We start from the raw sequence: 17,275 nt of genomic DNA, 5'->3' as shown, positions 1-17,275 counted from the left end.
TGTGGGGCGATGGCGGAGTCGGTGCGTTGCTGTATCGCTCGTGTCCACCACCGCTGTGCACGACGCGATGGGTCTCTGTGAGCGGCTGAGGGGGGAGGGAGCAGAGCGGAGCTTGAGCTCGTGTGTTGTATGGAAATCGATACGTGGTAAGGAAGGGAGGCCGCAGCGTTGCACGTCTCTTGGACCCCCCCCCCATCCGCTTCGCATCCGCGCATGCGCTTCCTCACTTTTTTTTCCAGATGTGGTCGTCGACGTTCTTCTTTTTTTGTTTGTGCCTTTGGTGTTTTTTTTTTGTCTATGTGCGCGTAGGTATGCACGCTTTCCTGCGTCGACTCCGCTACTCCCTCCTTTCAAGGGTTGTGTCTAACAGCGAAAGAATCGTTGCGAGGCACGCGTCTTTCCACCACGACCTATACTCAGTCCCTCAATGTATGTTGGCAGGCTTATGTCTATGGAGCGGTCGAACGAAGAAAAAAAAAAAGAAGCATAAAAATGCAGAAGTCACCTCAAAAAGACGTGATGGAAACCAGTAAAAGGCAGAAGAAAATAAAAACAAATTTTGAGTGATTCGCAGAAGGTGATGGATTTAGTGTCGCCATCATGGTTCAGCCTCCACGATCCTCAGCGGAGCTGGTTGCCGCCTTCTGTTGATGCCTTTTTCTCTGCACCGCTGAAACTGTCCCCCCAAAACGCTGCTTTGCTCTTTTCTTTTGTGTCTCCTTTGATTGTCGCTGTTGAACGACATTTTTTTTCTTCTTTCGCTCAATCGAGCCCCGGCGCCGCAGCCTCTCGTCCCTCGTCGCCGTCAGTGTTTCTTGAGCGCGAGGATGTTTTATATCGTTGCCTCCACCATGCAGTCGGCGCTTTGCTTCATCTTTGCTCACTGGTGCAGGCAACTTACGTTCGCTGATCTCCCTTTACGCCTTTTTTCCCCCACTTCTCTGGCTCCTTTCCACCTTCGCACCTCCTCTTTTCGTGGGCGGCTCTGTGTACGTGTGACCGTTTCTCTCCTAATGCGACGCGCACAGGAGCGGTGGGCGATCTGCAGCTGGCATCATGAGCGAATGATACAAAACGAAAAAAGAGAAGAGTACAGAGTAGCACAGCGTGATATACTCGTGTACGTTGTAAGCCTGAGCCGGCGCAAAAGGAAAAAATAGGAAGCAGAAACGACCCACGTTTTAGTGCACCGACTCCATGGCGAAATCTGACGGGACAAGGGCGTCTTGATAGCGCTGCAGGTCGCGTGCACCGCGTTCTGGATGTGGTTGTGAACCCCCCGCAGACTCATCTAACGCAAACGTTCTGCGGAGGCACCATGTAAATGGTGACTTTTTTTTCTGCCTATAGTGTGCCCTATCTTCCTCAGCCATGTCGTTCCTCCTTTGTTCGACACGCTTCACTCACTTCTTCGAGAACCCTTCTCTCCCCCTATCAACTTTCTTATTCTCTCTTCCCTCATATTTGCTTTGCCTTCGTCTAATCCAACCCGATGTTGCAACGAATTGCCATCATCACCGACAAGCAAGCAGTTGTGGGTCGGCAGACGTGTTGGACAGGGTGCTGAGTTTGACACTCAGCACACCGAGCGACAAAGTAAATTACGACTCCCGGATTAGAGCTGCTGAAAGCTTTAGTTTTATCTCGTTTTCTTTGTCTGTCTCTGTGTGTGTGTGTGTCTCTCTCTGTTGCTGCCATTCTCGCTTACCCTTTCCTCTTCTTCATGGAGCGCTACTTTTGTTTGCATTTCTTCTTGGACTCATTCTACGTTGAAGGGCAGTAGGAGAGCCATCGTGCTGAGCTCTCTTGTTGTAAAGGAGAGAGTGGAGTTCGAGGACTCTCCCTTCTTCTATTCCTTTCGTCTGTACTCCGTACTCTTTCGCTTCTCTGTCTGTGCCATCATCCAGTACTGCTGGTTATATTATTCTCTCTTGTCTTTTGGTTTCACTAGAGGACGTGCAGCTAACTGTCGACTCCTCGTTTGTCATAATGATTCTCTTATTCTACATCACGGATAGCGCCGGCCGCAAGCACCGCCTTTCGACTCTCTGTGGACCCTCCACGACTGCTGTGGGCGCCATCAACCAGCTTCGCCTCAAACTTTCTATTCCCACAGAGGTAGACGTGAAGTTGCATCTTACCAGCGATGTCCCCATTCGACACTTGACCGCTCCTCTGACAAGTCTTCGAAAGCAACGCAGTGGCAGCGCGAAGGTTCTGCGCATCCCTCTGTGGGCCGCACTGAGCGGTCCGGAAACCTCCATCAACGAAATAGACTACAGCACCGCTGATGTCGAGGATGAGAACGACGCCGAAGCGGAGGAGGACGAGTGGAAGGACGGCTCGAGAAGCGTATCAAACGCGTCCTCACGACGCATCAGTAGCCCCATGGGGAGCACAACCAATGGCACTCTGCCCATGCATGTTGTCTTCTCTGCATCCCCGCCGAAGATGTCACCTGTGCCCGTGCAAGCCAAGCGTCCAACCGCCGCCACTCATTCGAGACCGAATCGAATGCCAACAAGCAGCCCACACGAGAGGCCGGAAAAGACACCCGATCCATTGGCAGTCAGTGAGGCGAAGAGAAGTGTTTTCTCTGAGACCACTCCTGCTACCACCTCCCTTGCAGCAACGCTGTCACTCGTAATAAAGCGTCGCAGCTCCCTTGAGGCGGCTGCGTTGGAGGCTCAGGGACCTCTCTCATCCCGCGGACCGGTGCGTTGTTTGCCAAACAAATTCGCTCTCCGGCTGCAGGACGTGCCACAGACGACGCGGCACACGCCGCAGCATTCAGCCGTGAGTGTTTTGGCCAGCTGCACACGTGCTGATTCAACCAGCAGGGCTGTCGGACTCTACAAGACCGGTTACGCGCGTCGTGATACCGCCGTCAGCCAGATCATGCTCCGTGAGTATCCGAAGGTAATCCCCCGCGATCCAAGGAATATCGTGCTGGCCGTGAAAGACGATGCGCGGCTGGTGTCGTGCACACATAATCCCAACTTTTCCTGCTCGTCCGACTTTGATAGCCTCGGTGACGCAACCTACGCACAGTACCTCTCAATCGGCCACACACACGGACAGGAGCTTCACGCCCGCTCGCTACCTGCTGGACCTCTGCTAGCACTCTACGGAGAGCTAGGCACGTTGCGGCACAGCTGCTGCCCAACTGCGGCCGTCCACTACGACTTATTCACTGCACCGTATGCTGGAAGCTGTCGCTGCGCACTGTTGGAGGGAATTTGCCGCGGTGAGGAGATCACATATCTCTACAAACACGCCGACTCCCTCGCCTTCTTACTCCTTTCTCGTGACCGACGCCGCAACATCCTCCAACAGAAGTACTTCATGGACTGTGACTGCCCTCGCTGTAGTGAGACACTGGAGAACACCACCGCTTCCGCCGCTGCTACCTCGACACCGACCATAGATACAACGATAACGGTAGCTAAAGTGAAGCCGAAGAAGATCGCGACGAGGACCAAGGCGCAGCTGGAAGCGGAGCTGACTTTAACCGGGGTCTTCTTCACCGACTCGGACGTCGACCGCGATGCTGCGAAGCAGAGGGAGCTGACGCAGGAGATGCACAAGGACTTCGAGACGCTCCAAATCATGGACGACTCCGGTGTTGAGATCAATCTCACCCCCGGAGGCAACGTACCTCCCGCTCATCGAACGAAGCAGTGCAACCGTCTTCTCGGTTTCTTGCGCAAGTACGGCAGCACAGAGTCCGTTCTTCGTCTTCATGAGCACCACTGGCGGCTCAATCTCGTGCGCGCGGCTTATGTCCAGGAGACGGTGCGGCTTTGTGCTGTGAAGGGTGCCACACCGGTTGCACGACAGCGGGACCCCAGCAGCAAGACACTCTTCGTTCCGACCAAGACCGTCTACGACGTTTGTCTGACGCAGCTTGGGGCGGAGGGACTCTTCATCCCACCTGGACACCCCCACAGCCTCACCACGTACGAGTCTTACCTTTACCTTCTCGCGATTCTGCCCCCCGCAATTGCGCAGGCAACGGCACGCTCCGCGGAAAACGCGCCGAACATCAAATGGCAACAGCTACAGAAGACGAGAGAAGTGTGGGGTGTACTGAAGCGAGCCGCGCTGCCACCAAATATTCAGAAGATCCTGCTGCCCAAGGAGCAGCAGTTGCCGCCTACACCGCCGGAGTCTACACCGTCATCAGCACGGGAGCCACTTGCGCTGGTTGAGCAATAGTCACTATCGCAAGAAAACCCTCTAAAGGTGCGTTCACTATCGTAAAAGTGATTAAGCGGAAATGTGTGCAGAACGGAAAGAAAAGCATCCTCGGATACTGTGGTGTTGGGCTTTGTATTTTCATGCTCTCGAGAATTCGTGCCAAGGTGCGCAACGATATTGTGGTGGGCACGGTGCTGCAGAGGACTCGAAAGAGAGTGTGAAAGACAAACTTAGCTAACACGGAGGGTTGTCGTGGAGTACACGCTGCAAGCCATTTAGACGACAGTCAACTTGTTGTCTGCTCCAGCAGCTGATGTTACTTCTGTTGACCACTGAGTGCGGTAATTCAGGGTACTTTGGGGGACCTCTGTTGTTATTGCGTGCGTGCGTGTTGTACTCCCCTTCGTTATCCTTCATTATGGAAGTAGAACCCGCGGTATGTGCAAAACATATCCTGACGTCCAAATGTAATGCGCCGCTTCACGGCTCAGCGTGTCACAGCCAGTGATGGCTTCCCGGGTAGGTGGACTGCTGCCATTATCTCTTTACCGCCTACCTTTACGTGGATCTCTGTTTCTCTATGTGCAGCTCTGTACTTCGCCAACTCGGTGTGTGTGTGTAGCACCCTCTTGGTGAAGAGGAGGAGAGACCTTTTGACCGCTTTTCTTGTCATTTTCGAGTCTCTCCTCGATTATTTCTTAGATGCGCTTCTTGTCGTTTTATTTGCTTGCGCGTTGATGTATTCTTTCGCATGCTTCCCCATGTGGTGGACTCGTCACAGTTTGTCTCCGAAGTGCTCTGTGTGACGCCCACAACATCCCCCTGGACCTTTTTTCTGTCGTTTCCCTCTCGCATACCAGTGAGCTTTGCACTTTTTGGATCCATAGCATAGTGACCGCCAACAGCTGTACGTAGGAGCTCCTCCCTCTCCCGCTTCTCCAGCTGTCGCTACGGTTTATGACGATACGCTGTTCGCTGCCGTTGCCCCACCATCTCCAACCCAGGAAGCAAAATGCAATAATGGAAACTCGCCAACCTCCCTTTGGTTCTGCAGCTGGAGACGATGCACGTGTGGCAGTGGCACTTTACTTGTCCTCTTACGAGAACTGGGTGTGCTTTGTGCACCACGTAAGTGGCCATGCCTCTATTTACTGTATAGATGTAGGCTGTGTCATGCGCCTGTGTCTGCGTTTGTGCTTGGTGGAAGTTGGAGGGGGTGCGGCGAGCGCCACATGGTCTTCCTTAAACAGAATATCTTCCTGCGTTTCAGCTGCGGCGCCCCCCCTTTTTTTGCTCGTATTGTGGGAGGGGAACGTTTGTTACGCTCTCCGTGGCACTCATTGCCAACTTTTCCTTTAGTTTTCGTTGCCAACTGTGTCGATCTCTCAGTGCGTGTGGACTTGCCTTTAGCGCTCGCATCCGCATCCTGCAGCTTCTTTTTCCCCTTGTGGAGATTTCGCACCTTTTGCAGCTGGGTCATTGATGACTGTGACGTCCTCGTGATAGCGGGAAGGTTCACCCGCCACAGGTGACATAGTCAAAGAACGAGAGAATGCAGCAAGCCAACTCTGAAGCGGAGAAGACGCAGAAAATGAATGTGCTTGACTGTTGGACAAACTAGGACCGCAGAGACCTGTAAAGCAAGCCACTACACCAGCGACACGTAACAACTCCGAGGGGGGGGGGCATAATACGCCTCACCTTTCCCTTTCATGTTTTGATTACGATAGGACATGACTTCGACTCTCAAACGAGACACACCAAACGACGAGTAGTGTGCTGTGAATCGTTTCTTCGCAAATATGTTGCAACTTTTTTTTCTGTCGTTCTTGGCACATCATCTCTACCCCACCCCCACCAATACAGGCACACACACACACACACACGCACACGCGCGCATCTTCGTGTTGGCAAACGTGATGCGAAAAAAAAGTAAACCACGAGGACAACGCCATTAAGGTCATCTTCGCTCCTCCTCATCACCCTTTCTCTGCAGATCCCAGTGGTTGTGAGAAGGCTGCCTGACGAGCCGTTTTGTGCGCTTGCCGCGAAACGAAATGAAGGACACTTCACGGAACTGTGAAGGGACCTTTGCACCCACATGCCACTTGTGCGGCTCCTTTGCCCGCTCACTTGTGTCGCACTGTCCTTATCCACTCACCTTTTTTTTTATTATTATTATTCCTACAACGTTCACAGAGTAGAGCAGACAAAAAGCCCAGTGGCTTGAGAAGCGAAAAATGGCGACTCGCGACCGCACGGGCGAGTTCATGCAGTACCGCGCTATCCGTCCACGGCGCCCTGAGACAGAGCAGCTGCTCGCCGAAGAGGAGAACGCGAACCGGGTCTATGTGACGCCGCTCTGGGTGAAAAAAATGGCCGATGTGCGGTCTATCGAAGATCAAATCAAGGAACAAATGAAGGGGCTCGAGAAGCTGCGCAAAGACCATCTCAAAGTCGAGTTCAGTTCCACGCGCGACGAAAGTCGAGAGGAAGCTGAGATCGAGGATGCTCAGAACACGATTGATCGCCTCTTCAAGCAAAGTGAAAAAGGTGTGAAGGACTTGGAAAGCTCCTACATACGTGATCTCCCTGACGGGGGCACAGATGCTGAGCTAAGCATTTTACGCAATGTCAAGATGTGCCTGGTGAACGAGATCAATAACATCAGCAAGCTATACCGTGAGAGCCAACGCCGTTACATGATGGATGTGAAGAAGCAACAGCTCGTCTCGCAGCGGTGGGCTGGCGGCGATCGGCAAAAGGCGGTGGAGCAGCAGCTGGAGAATGACGCACTTATGGATCAGTACTTCCAGAAGGGCATGACGCAGGAGCAGGTCGAGACGATCATGCTGAATCAGCAGATGGCCAATGAGCGAGTGAAGGAATTCGAACGCATCTACAGCTCTATCAGGTCACTGCACGAGATGTTCAAGGACATGAACACCCTTGTTATTGAGCAAGGCGCTTTGCTGGACCGCATTGATTACAACATGACCATCACGCACACACGCGTGCAGAAGGCGCGCACAGAGCTGCAGAGGGCCGCGGAGTACCAGTCCGCCGGTACATTCAAGCTGTGCGTTCTTTTTATGGTTGTACTCATTGTTGGCCTTATGATAGCCCTCTTCGTCAAGGCTATCACCTGAGGTGAGACTCAGTGGCGCGCACTGAAAGGACCTACTTCCTTAGTCCTTTTTATGGTGGCGAGAGCGCGCCACGTCCAATGCAGCGGTAGCAATGACACAATTTCCCAACATTTTTAGGGGAACCTGAATAAGGATCTGCCTGTTTGTCGCTCACGTGTTCTCTTTTTTTTTTCCACTTGACCTTCATTGCGCTTTTTTCCCTAGTCACATGTGACGCTCTTCCCTGTGTGCGTGTGTCTGTTGGTTGATCCTCCTGCTGGCAAGAGCGCTGGTGTCGAAATCCGTTAGCGCAGAAGGGCCCTCTACATTTCCCCGCACAAGGCGTGCGCTGCTCGTTTGGGAATCAGCATTACAGAGAAGGACAACCGCAATGGATAGTGCAGTGGACCGAGCAGGACAACTATCCTTTTGGGGGAGGGGGGCGTCATTGTGTACATGTAGTCATGTGCTCTCCTTTTTGCTTGTATTGCGCTTTTTCCCTTTCCCCTCTGTCCATGGGGTTGGTCTGAGGATGAAGCAACAGGGAACAACCTATACAAAGCCTAGCAGACGTGCGCTCGGTCATCGTTCGTCATCCGCTGTTGTTGTGACTCTCTTGCTCTTTCTTCTCGCCCCGTGGGGTGTACTCCTCACCTCCTTGCCAGAGTCTTCGCGAAGTGGTGTGTTGCTTCTCTTGTGTTCCTTTGTTTCACTGTTGTTAGTGCCGATAGGACTTGCGTGCGTAGGCACCGCACCTCCTTCCTCTCCCTCTTCCTACTGTTTCTCTCCGGTGTCTTCTTGACCCCTCTCCTTGCACGTGGCATCAAAGTTGCGCTAACCACCATGAAGAACATCAGTAAAAAAAGGCGATGTAAAGTGCTTCGCAGCTGCTGAGTGGCGCTGTGGCGGCAGATAGGTTGTCTAGTCACACCTTCCGTGCACTCCTTCATGTGAAACAACTAGTCGCATTGTCGATGTGATGCAGGCGAACGTGCATGTAGGGTGCCTGTGCCTGTGTGTGTGTGTGTGTGTGTGTGTGTGTGTGTGGTTGTGTGGGTATCGGTGTCTACCGCAGACACACACACACGGACATCTCGAATGTTGCCTCGCCGTTGCTTTTTTTTTTTTGCGGACCACTATCACTCTTTGCCAGCTCGCAACCTCACCCTCCCCCCTCCCCCAACCGTCACGCCACCTCCACCCCCGTTCTCTTTTTCCCGGCTACGCTCCTTTTTTGACCTTTTACATGCGTTTGCTTACTCACATTCCCTTGACGAGTAAAATACGCATCCTTCACGGTGGATGTCTCTCACCGCGGGGAAGCAGGCAGCGGCCTCTCCTTCTGGAACCGACCTGCGACACCGTTCCCGTGCTGCACCCCGACGTTGCCCATATACTCGCTCATCCACACAATCACGAAAACTCATTACGTCCCTGTTTCAGCGATGAAAGTGGCGCCGGTGTACCGAAGGGTACTGAAGCAGCTGCACGTGGCGTGCCAGATCCGCCCGCACTACGTGCAAGACATTCGTTTTCTTCTCTCTTTCCCTCTTCACACAACAGGCAATGGCCTGAGCGCAGTGGCACCAAGCCCACTGTCATCTTCACGAATGCTGAAGTCGACTTCGACTGTGGGCCCAATCCAAGCCGGTGCGTCGAAATCGTCAAGGTCACCTCCGTGCCAAACGGCGAGCCGAGATCTCGTCGACGAGCACCTCCAGCGCCCGAGCTCCGAATGTTACCCCATTGACACCACCACACTCTTTGCGATGTGTTATGCCGACTTGCACAACGCGGTGCACGAAGCAGCACCAGCGGCAGGGGACATGAACCCGGTAGCCATGCAGATTGTGCGGTACCGCAACCTTCTGTGGCTTCAGGAGCGGCTTGTGCGCGTCCTTAGCCGCAAGACTCGGCAACTGCTGGCCACCTCACTGAGCATCTCGAGAGGGCCAACAGAACATGACTTCATTCCAGACAACATTTTTGAGAAGAACGCGTCCCCTAGCAGCAGCGGCGGCGGCGGCACCACCTCCTCCACGACGCCAGTAGCTCAGCTGACAGCGCCAGGTGCCATTGCAGGGAGTGACCGCCCTTCAAAGGCAGCCACCACAACCGCAGTGTTGGCACACTCTTCCGCAGAGAAAACGCCTGGAGATGCCGCCGAGTCTTTCGCACCTGCCACTGCTGACGGCGGTTTGGCGGAGGCAGTGGAGGAGAACGACCCAGATATTGTTTACTCCGCCGGCGCAATCGGCCAGCAGCAAGAAGTGTTTGTCCTGCGCCACCGTGAGGCCTTCCCGATGGCAGCACAGTTTTTGGCTGGTTTTCCCACAGTCACAGTCGCCGAACTGGCTGCGTGCGCGCATCAGCGAGCGGCGCTGATGCAACTCGTGCGGGAGAGGTTCCCGAAAACGCTGACTTGTCAGGACTCGAATGTGAAGCTCTCCGTCTCTTTAGAACCGTACGACGTGGAGTATACGAGCAAGGAGCACGCTGGCATGGGATACTTTGCCGCTGCCCACCGTCAGTTTCGCGTCCGGTTCTCGCTTGAGCCTCTGTCGCCCGACGGGACAGGTGCGGAGCGAGCTGAGGTGCTCGTGGTGAATTCATACTTTGTGCGTCTGGACATGGAGCTGATGCAGCTGGTCGAAGAGGTGGGCTACCTGCACAGCAGCGACGTCCTGCGCATGCTGCGCGAGCGCGACTACAGTGATCACTTTAGCGACTTCATTGGCAGCGGTGTTGCCGAGGTGCTCGGTGAGGGAGTCCTTGCAGAGCCCAGCGTAGGAAAACGTGCAGCAACAACGACGTCGTCCGACAAGAGGACAAAGAGCCACTCTTCGACGACAACCCACGCACCGGCGACCGTCGCGGCCGGCTCTCGAGTGTTCTCGCTCTACTTTGTGAACCACAGTGACGCACCAATGGTTCTGAAGGGGTTGCTCTACTACAAGCTCGGCAAGCTTCGCCACTTGGCACACGCTCCCATCCAATGCATTCCGTTCGGTTTTCTGCTGATGGAGGCGTGAACTGGTGGCGGGGTGAGAGTGACGACCGGGGTGAATAAAGCGTGGAACTGGAAGCGAGAAGGGAAGTGCCTCGTCTTGTCGAGTGGCGAGACAAAGGAAATTAAAGACGAGGAAAAACAGTTGATGGAGAAGCGCATGAGAGTTGAACGTGCCGCAGCCACGGAACACACCTTAATGAATGATGGGGCTCAGCAGGTGGCGTCGAACAGTACTGCATGCATGTCTGTTTCGTTCTTCTCCCACCTATATATTGAAACGTTCTACGCCTAGACACGGCGGTGCGCCTAAGATCAAGACTCAGCGCTGAGTCTACGAGAAAGAGGCGAATAACAAACACCAGGTGCTCGGCCAAATTGAGTCTTTCCAGGTATGATCTTCCCCAACGATACTTTGTAGCACCTGGGTGTAGGTGCGCGATGCCCAATACTGCAGCGTTGACACCCTACCCAGGGCTCTTCTCTTCACCTGCTGTCAATGTTGCAGGTCATCCCCGTATGCAAACATAAAGGGAAAAGGGCAGTGAAGAGCGCAGGCGCGTGTCCCTACTCGCATAGCCTTTTCCATCGCTCTCTCTCTCTCTTTCTCTCTGAATGGCAAGTGCACACCCCGTGACCTATTCTGCACTTGCTCCGCCTCCCACCCTCCCCTACCCACACGTGCACACACACCTAATACCAGGCCTTGTGCATCCCTAGAAGCACTCATAAGGCACCCAATGTACGTCTAGGAGGCACTTTCGCTTGTATTTATTTGAGTGGGAGCTACTGCAACAGCGAGAGCGAGCGACTGGAGAGTAAGTTTTTCCTGTCTGCTGGCGCAGCTTTTCCATTCAGTTGTCCCTCTCTACCGCAGTGAGGTCAGTTTACATGATCAGGCTGTTGAGCTTAGTACTGCTATTTCACAAGGGCTCCCTTATCGTTTACCGGTGCTTTAGAGAGAGAGACGAGGGAACGCGCAGTCTTTCATGGCATTGTACTCTGCGATTACGCTCCTCTCCTCCCCCTTTTGTGCACCTCTATAATGCGCACGAGCCTCAACCCCTCTCTCCTTTCCGAGTACTACCCGACGAGCAGCAGTTCCTTGGAGCAGCACACGTACCTCCGCATCTTATGGCTTCCGCTCTCAGTGTGCTTTCTGTGGAGCGGCGAAACGCTTCACGCCAAGTCAGGGGCGAGAGCAGCGACGTCGTCGACAACAGAAGCAGAGGCTTTGCCACAATCACCGAGCAGGATCTTCTCTTCAAACGTGAGCGATAGAAGCTCTCCGGCGCCGTCAAACACAAGCGTTGGCGTCAGTCACTTTTCAGGAGACCGACGCGCAGAAGCCGTCCTCGGCGCCGATGAAACCGTGAGCGGCTACGAGGTGGCACTGCGGCGTAGCCTTACCCTGCACCCACCTGTCCCAGCCACCGAGCTCTCGTGGAGTGCTTTCCTGGAGGCGGCTAGCATCTTCACATCGCCGAACTTGTATGGCGAGCAAAATGAGCGTGGCAAAGGAGCCTCGCTAGTCGATCCATCCGCGTCGCTGCCGTTTTTCCTCACCAGCGACCTCGGCACTTCACAGTGGGAGAACATGGACAGCCATCGCGCCACCATGGCGGTAGTAGTGGTGGTCAACGCCTCCGTTCTCACCGTCTCTGTTGAGCACGCGGTGCAGGTGGTGAGCGTCGTATTCTCTGCGCAGTTCAAGGACAAGGTATGCCGCTGTGTCGTGGTAGATCCACCGAAAGCGCTTGCAGAGAAGCTCTCGCAATCGCCTCTGTACGTGTGCGTCTCCCAGTGGATACCAGTGAGTCAGACAGTGAGAAAATTAGTGATGTGCGTGGCGCAGGCAGTGCTTGATGCCCAAGGCGCTGTACTGCGGCTTTACAGTCAGCCCAGCAAGGTGGACAACACGGCTGTGCGGACACCTATTGACAATGCCACCACATTCACGACGGCACGCAACGCCAGTACTTTGATAGCCTCTCGCTTCAAGAAGAAAGCGGCGGACATACTCCTGCAGTTTGGCGCTGTTTCGGCCGCAGTGGCCGTGTACGGGGAAACACAATTCAACTCGAATGTGGACTCTCTCTGGTGCTCAGCCACGTTAGAGGGCATCGCCGCCGCTCGGTATCGCTACCTACAGACGACGCTACTGTGCCATCACGACGCGCTTAACGCCACCGTCGTGCAGCTTCAGAGCAACAGTCCCACCTGGGGGCCAGGCCTCACCGCCTCCGTGAACCAACTCGGGTCTTGCGTGGCGCAGTACGGCGAGAGTCTCAAACAGACAATTGCGAGCTTTAAAAGCACCTCAGTTCCGAATTCAATGCGGACGCGACTGACGCGCGAAGTGCAGGAGAACGTATCGGCGCAGGTGGCGCTGCTGAAGGGCCTGCTGGGGCGAGTGCACGTGTGCCTGATGGCAGGCACGTGGGAGGTACCGTCTGATCCGCAGTCGTACCGCTTGGGCAGCGATGTGAAGCACTGCGTCGAGAATGTGCTGCGTCTGGCTTTCAGTGAAATCGACGTGTACTTGACCGAGTCACTACGGCAGCTAAGAAGGTGCGCACCAGCAGGCACACTGCTGTCTTCCCCCGGACCTGTGGGGTCAACCATATCGCTGCTGGGCAGCGGAGGCACGAATCCCACAATGCTAAACTTGACCCTTTCGATGCTGCGAAAACGAGAGCTGGAGACACGCTTCAAGCGACTCGAGTTGCTCGCTGCGCGGGAAACTCGGCAACCTTTTCTCAAAGAGCTGAGCACTCTCCGCAGCCTCTTCTCTGACGGCTACGGGGCTGAGTGGACGGAGCGCATCCTGCTGTTCTTTGCGTACTTGTGCATGATCAACGGCGCTGAGCGTCGCGCACGAGCGCTCCTGGTCGAATTCGCCGCCATCAAGGCACGTCTGCGACGCACAGAAGAAGCTGTTGAGGTGCTCCTGCGCGTGTGCACACTGGCTGGAGTTGGACTTCCGCTTGTTGGGCTTCAAACCTCAAACAGCGCTGCAGGTGACGACGGGGCCCCAGTAGATGCTTTCAAATCAGTGGACCCACTGTATCAGCTGAGCCGCGCAGCGACAACGACGCAAGCTGGGCATCAAGGAGAGGACGGCGATGCTGCCGAGGCAGCGGTGAAAGCGAACTCCTTGGCGAATGCGTCTATTCACATGTTCAGCACTGTGGAGGAGCAGGCGCCAGATCGCGGTGTTGCACGACTGAATCAGTCGATCAACAACGCCGCACTCCTGAGCGTGCCACTGCTGTTGGAGCTTATCAAGCTCTTCGAGCGCATGGGCCCTGCAACGGCCACGGCGATGCTGCGCTGTCAGCTAGCGACGCTGCTCCTCTTCAAGTTTCCTCACCTCCTCGACAATGCAACTCAGCGGACGCTCAAATCGGTCATGTGTGATGCGTCCGCGCTGCTCGAGCCACACATGAACACGGCAATTGTGCCGTTCCCTTTCTTTCTCGCGTGGGAAGCTTTTCCGCTGCCGCCACATCTCGCTCCCAAGATGGTACCCGTGGGTGGTGCTTTCTTCACTTTCATTGACACACAGCGGCTGAAGCTCACCATCCTGTCCCTCAATGGCAGAAGACTGGGTAGTCGGACCGTGTGGACGGTTGGCGACGTCGCGTCAGTGCTCGTGACGTTGTACAACCCTTTTCAGGAACCCCTCGTGTTTGAGGCACTGGCCTTGCGTTGCCATTCCTGTGCTTCCCTAGTCACGGTCGACGACGATGCTGCCTCTCGAGAAGGTACGGTGTTGGAGTCTTCGCCACGCTCGCTGCGATCGCCCATCTCGTATGTCTTGTCCAATGTGGAGGTGGCTCCGCTGGCGAAGCTGAAGGTACTGCTGCAGGTGCAACCAACCGAGGAGGGTACTCTGCGCATCGACGGCGTAACGCTGCGGTTGGCAGACACACGCCCGTCGCAGTCAATGACCGGGCAGCTTCCGGCCCCCATGCATATCCCAGTACTGCAGCGGTTGCCGCAGGTGTCCTGTACCCTCAACACGAGCGAACTAGAGGTGTTTGGGAGCCAACGCATCGACTTCACGGTGCGAGTCGTCAACTGCGGTCGCGTTCCCATCACCTGCATCTCACTCACCGCGCACAGCGAGCAGTGCCAGCTGGAGGACTGCGAGGGCTGTAAGGAGCGTCGTAACCAGACCGACACAACAGTGACGCTGAACAAATGCGCTCTCGACGCGGCGGCTCGCACACCGCTGCAGCCGGGTGACGTCGTCATGATTCCAGGGACTCTGGAGGCGCCACCGACAATAAGCAAATTCGGCGCATACTACGTTATCTTCCGCACAGATCTTTCACTGCCCCATCCTGCGCCGAAAAAGCCGCCCAACCTGCCAGACGCTGTGCCTTTGTACGCCGTTATCCCGCGGCGCGTGACGGAGACGCGGCTGCGCTTCTTTCACTCCCCCGGCCTCGTCGTCACCTCTGTGACACTCACGAAGGACCGCCGTGCGGTGGAGGTGCGCATCGCAAATCGGAGTCGCCTTTACAGCATGGAGCTGCAGCTGAGCGCTCTCGCTTTTGCGGAGCTCCCGGTTGCCTTCATCGTCGCCGGGGCCGAGTACGTGGTTCCGCCGATAAAGCTGACGCGCATTCCTCTGACGAAGGGGAAGGACGACCTGTGCTTCCTGGTGCCATGGGTGGTGCGCGAACTGCCTAACTGTACTGGCATGCTGGAGCTGAACTTGTCGCTTGTTACCTCCGAAGTGGTGAGCGCGGAGCCCCTGGACGAGTGTGTAGTGACGCTTGAGGCCAGCGTGCCGCAGACGGCGCTGCTATCGCAGCTCTCTGACACGTGGTCGTCGGCGTCTCTACCGGACGAAGACGGAGACGACGTCGTCGCTGAAGGCTCGCGCAGGGAGACGCTGAGCGTCAGTGAGGTACTCATCTACCGCTGGAGGTATGACGGGGACTCTTCCTACGGCGCTGCTAAAACGAACCCTAGTGTCTTGCGTGGCAGAGCCGTCGGACATAGCGCTCAACTTTACGGCGTCAACGGCACCGTCACGACGACAGCTACGTACGACGGTACTCCGCAATCGCCAGCGACGGCAGACCAGCACTTGTCGCACCCTAGAGCAGCGCAGGCGTCAGAGCGGCGGGTGGATTCGCCAGCCTCCAACTCCGCTTTTTTGTGGCGACGCACCGAGTCGGTCGATTTGGCGGCAAAAGTGGGCACTGGTGCATCGCAGAGTTTGAATCCACTTAGACCTGCACTACCGCTGGTTGGGGGCTGTGAGGCTGGCCCCGTCAGCACCGGCGGCGACGGCGGCCCACTGCCGATCGTCATCCCTGCCCTGAGGCCGATTGGCTTGTGTCTGCGCGTTGAAGCGCCACGGTGGCGCCGCGCCATCCGCCTTCACGTGCACGTCTCCATTGACTCGCATTTTGACGTGGCGGTGTTAACGGGTGCCGTACAGGCCGATGCGATGGTGGGCGAAGAGGGTCGAGCGGTGTACGAGGGTGAGTTTGAGCTCTTAGCCTTTAAGACCGGCAACCATCTGCTGCACGTCACTCTTAAAGACGACGCCGAGCGAGAGTTGACACATACGATTCACTTGATCGTGGAGCACTCCCGCATAGGCTGACAAGTGGCAAGTCGAAAGGGACGTGCATGCTAGCACACGTGACGACAACCCAAGCAACGCACACTCCCAAGCCGTTTGTGGGAGCATCTGTGAAGCGAGAAGAGACAGTAGTGGCCAGTGGGGAGCGTAATCCTGCCACTTGTTCTCTTGAGCCAGAGAGGGCAACGAAGAGAGAGTGTGAAGCAGAAACAGTCAAGAGTGCTCTACATGCTCTCTGCGTTTTTATTTTTTTTTTTGTTTTACTTGCCATATCGTGGAGCGACGTCACCTCTTTGGCCGGTTTCTCCTCTCCGTTCGTCGACTCGGCAGTGTCGCCACGATGCAAGACAACATTCTCAGGCATACGCGCACACTTGGCGCAACATGAAACACATACCCACCCACACAAAGAGAGAATACCTAAAAGCGATGAAGAAGCACTGAGAAAGCGATGCGCGAGAGATGCAGGTAGCAGCATGTACTGTGTGCTCTGGGTGCAACGAAAGGCGGCTTGTTTGTCGCTCACAGCAACCAACACCCACATCCTTTTGCTTTTTTCCTCTTACGCGGGGGGGGGGTCTTTCGTTCTCAGCACTCCTTGAACTGTGTGTCCGCAAGTGACAGTGGCGGAGCACCGAGACTGTGATGGGACCGCTTCAAGTAGAATAGTCGCTTGTCGTGCTCATGGACGCTTCCCCCTTCTCATTGCCACCTTACCTGCGGTCTTCCTGCCATCCCCCTCCTCTCTCTCTCTCTCTTTTTTTTTCTTTGATCCCTCCTTTCTCATTACAACCGTTTATTTTGTACTTCTCTCCCCTCTCCCCTCTCTCGCACGCCCGCTGGTATACAAACACACACACACGCACACCCGCCCACGCCTCCATGGACGGTACCTGCGCACAGCTGTACGTACGCTTTTGCTATTTTCAGTCGGCCGTGCCAGACAAAAACAAACAAACAAACGCACACGCACGCACGCACACGCACACACGTGTTTGTATGTAATACACATTCATACATTCATACCTCTGCATACACCGTGTACACAGACAGACCATTCTCTCCTACACGTATTGGGCCATCTCACAGCCCATTTGGCTGTGTGCGGGCGCACCTTTTGCTTGCTACTGCCTCTGTTAGCTTCTCTCTCTCTCCCTGCACTTTTTCCTTGTCTTTTATACTTCGTGAAGGCAACGACCACGCCGTGTACATTACGCTGTTGGCACTGGAATACACCCTGTACACCTCTGAGCACATCGTCCGTGGTAGCGATTGGTGTTTATGAGTGGATCGTGCTCCCGTGTGTGTGTGTGTGTCACCTCATCAGCGACG

The 17,275-nt window shown here is 55.3% G+C and overlaps 4 protein-coding genes across 4 annotated transcripts; all 4 read left to right on the top strand.

Moving 5' to 3' along the window:
• Positions 1 to 1,989: 1,989 nt before the first annotated feature.
• Positions 1,990 to 4,218, top strand: LBRM_34_2620 (hypothetical protein; the record flags this gene model as incomplete). Its single annotated transcript, XM_001568319.1, has 1 exon — positions 1,990 to 4,218. The coding sequence occupies one exon, from the start codon at positions 1,990 to 1,992 to the stop codon at positions 4,216 to 4,218; it is 2,229 nt and encodes a 742-aa protein (XP_001568369.1).
• Positions 4,219 to 6,440: 2,222 nt separating this feature from the next.
• Positions 6,441 to 7,349, top strand: LBRM_34_2610 (QA-SNARE protein putative; the record flags this gene model as incomplete). Its single annotated transcript, XM_001568318.2, has 1 exon — positions 6,441 to 7,349. One exon carries the CDS (start codon positions 6,441 to 6,443, stop codon positions 7,347 to 7,349), a length of 909 nt encoding a protein of 302 aa, XP_001568368.1.
• Positions 7,350 to 8,773: 1,424 nt separating this feature from the next.
• Positions 8,774 to 10,360, top strand: LBRM_34_2600 (conserved hypothetical protein; the record flags this gene model as incomplete). The annotated part of the gene is made up of 1 exon (XM_001568317.2): positions 8,774 to 10,360. One exon carries the CDS (start codon positions 8,774 to 8,776, stop codon positions 10,358 to 10,360), a length of 1,587 nt encoding a protein of 528 aa, XP_001568367.1.
• A 1,572-nt stretch (positions 10,361 to 11,932) lies between these two features.
• LBRM_34_2590 (conserved hypothetical protein) lies at positions 11,933 to 15,964 on the top strand (the record flags this gene model as incomplete). Its single annotated transcript, XM_001568316.1, has 1 exon — positions 11,933 to 15,964. The coding sequence occupies one exon, from the start codon at positions 11,933 to 11,935 to the stop codon at positions 15,962 to 15,964; it is 4,032 nt and encodes a 1,343-aa protein (XP_001568366.1).
• Between the last annotated feature and the right edge of the window lie 1,311 nt (positions 15,965 to 17,275).

Source organism: Leishmania braziliensis, chromosome 35 (assembly GCF_000002845.2).
Source record: "Leishmania braziliensis MHOM/BR/75/M2904 complete genome, chromosome 35".
NCBI classification, from domain to species: domain Eukaryota; phylum Euglenozoa; class Kinetoplastea; order Trypanosomatida; family Trypanosomatidae; genus Leishmania; species Leishmania braziliensis.
Note: the sequence above shows the minus strand (reverse complement) of the source record. Positions and strands in the feature narration are given on the sequence as shown.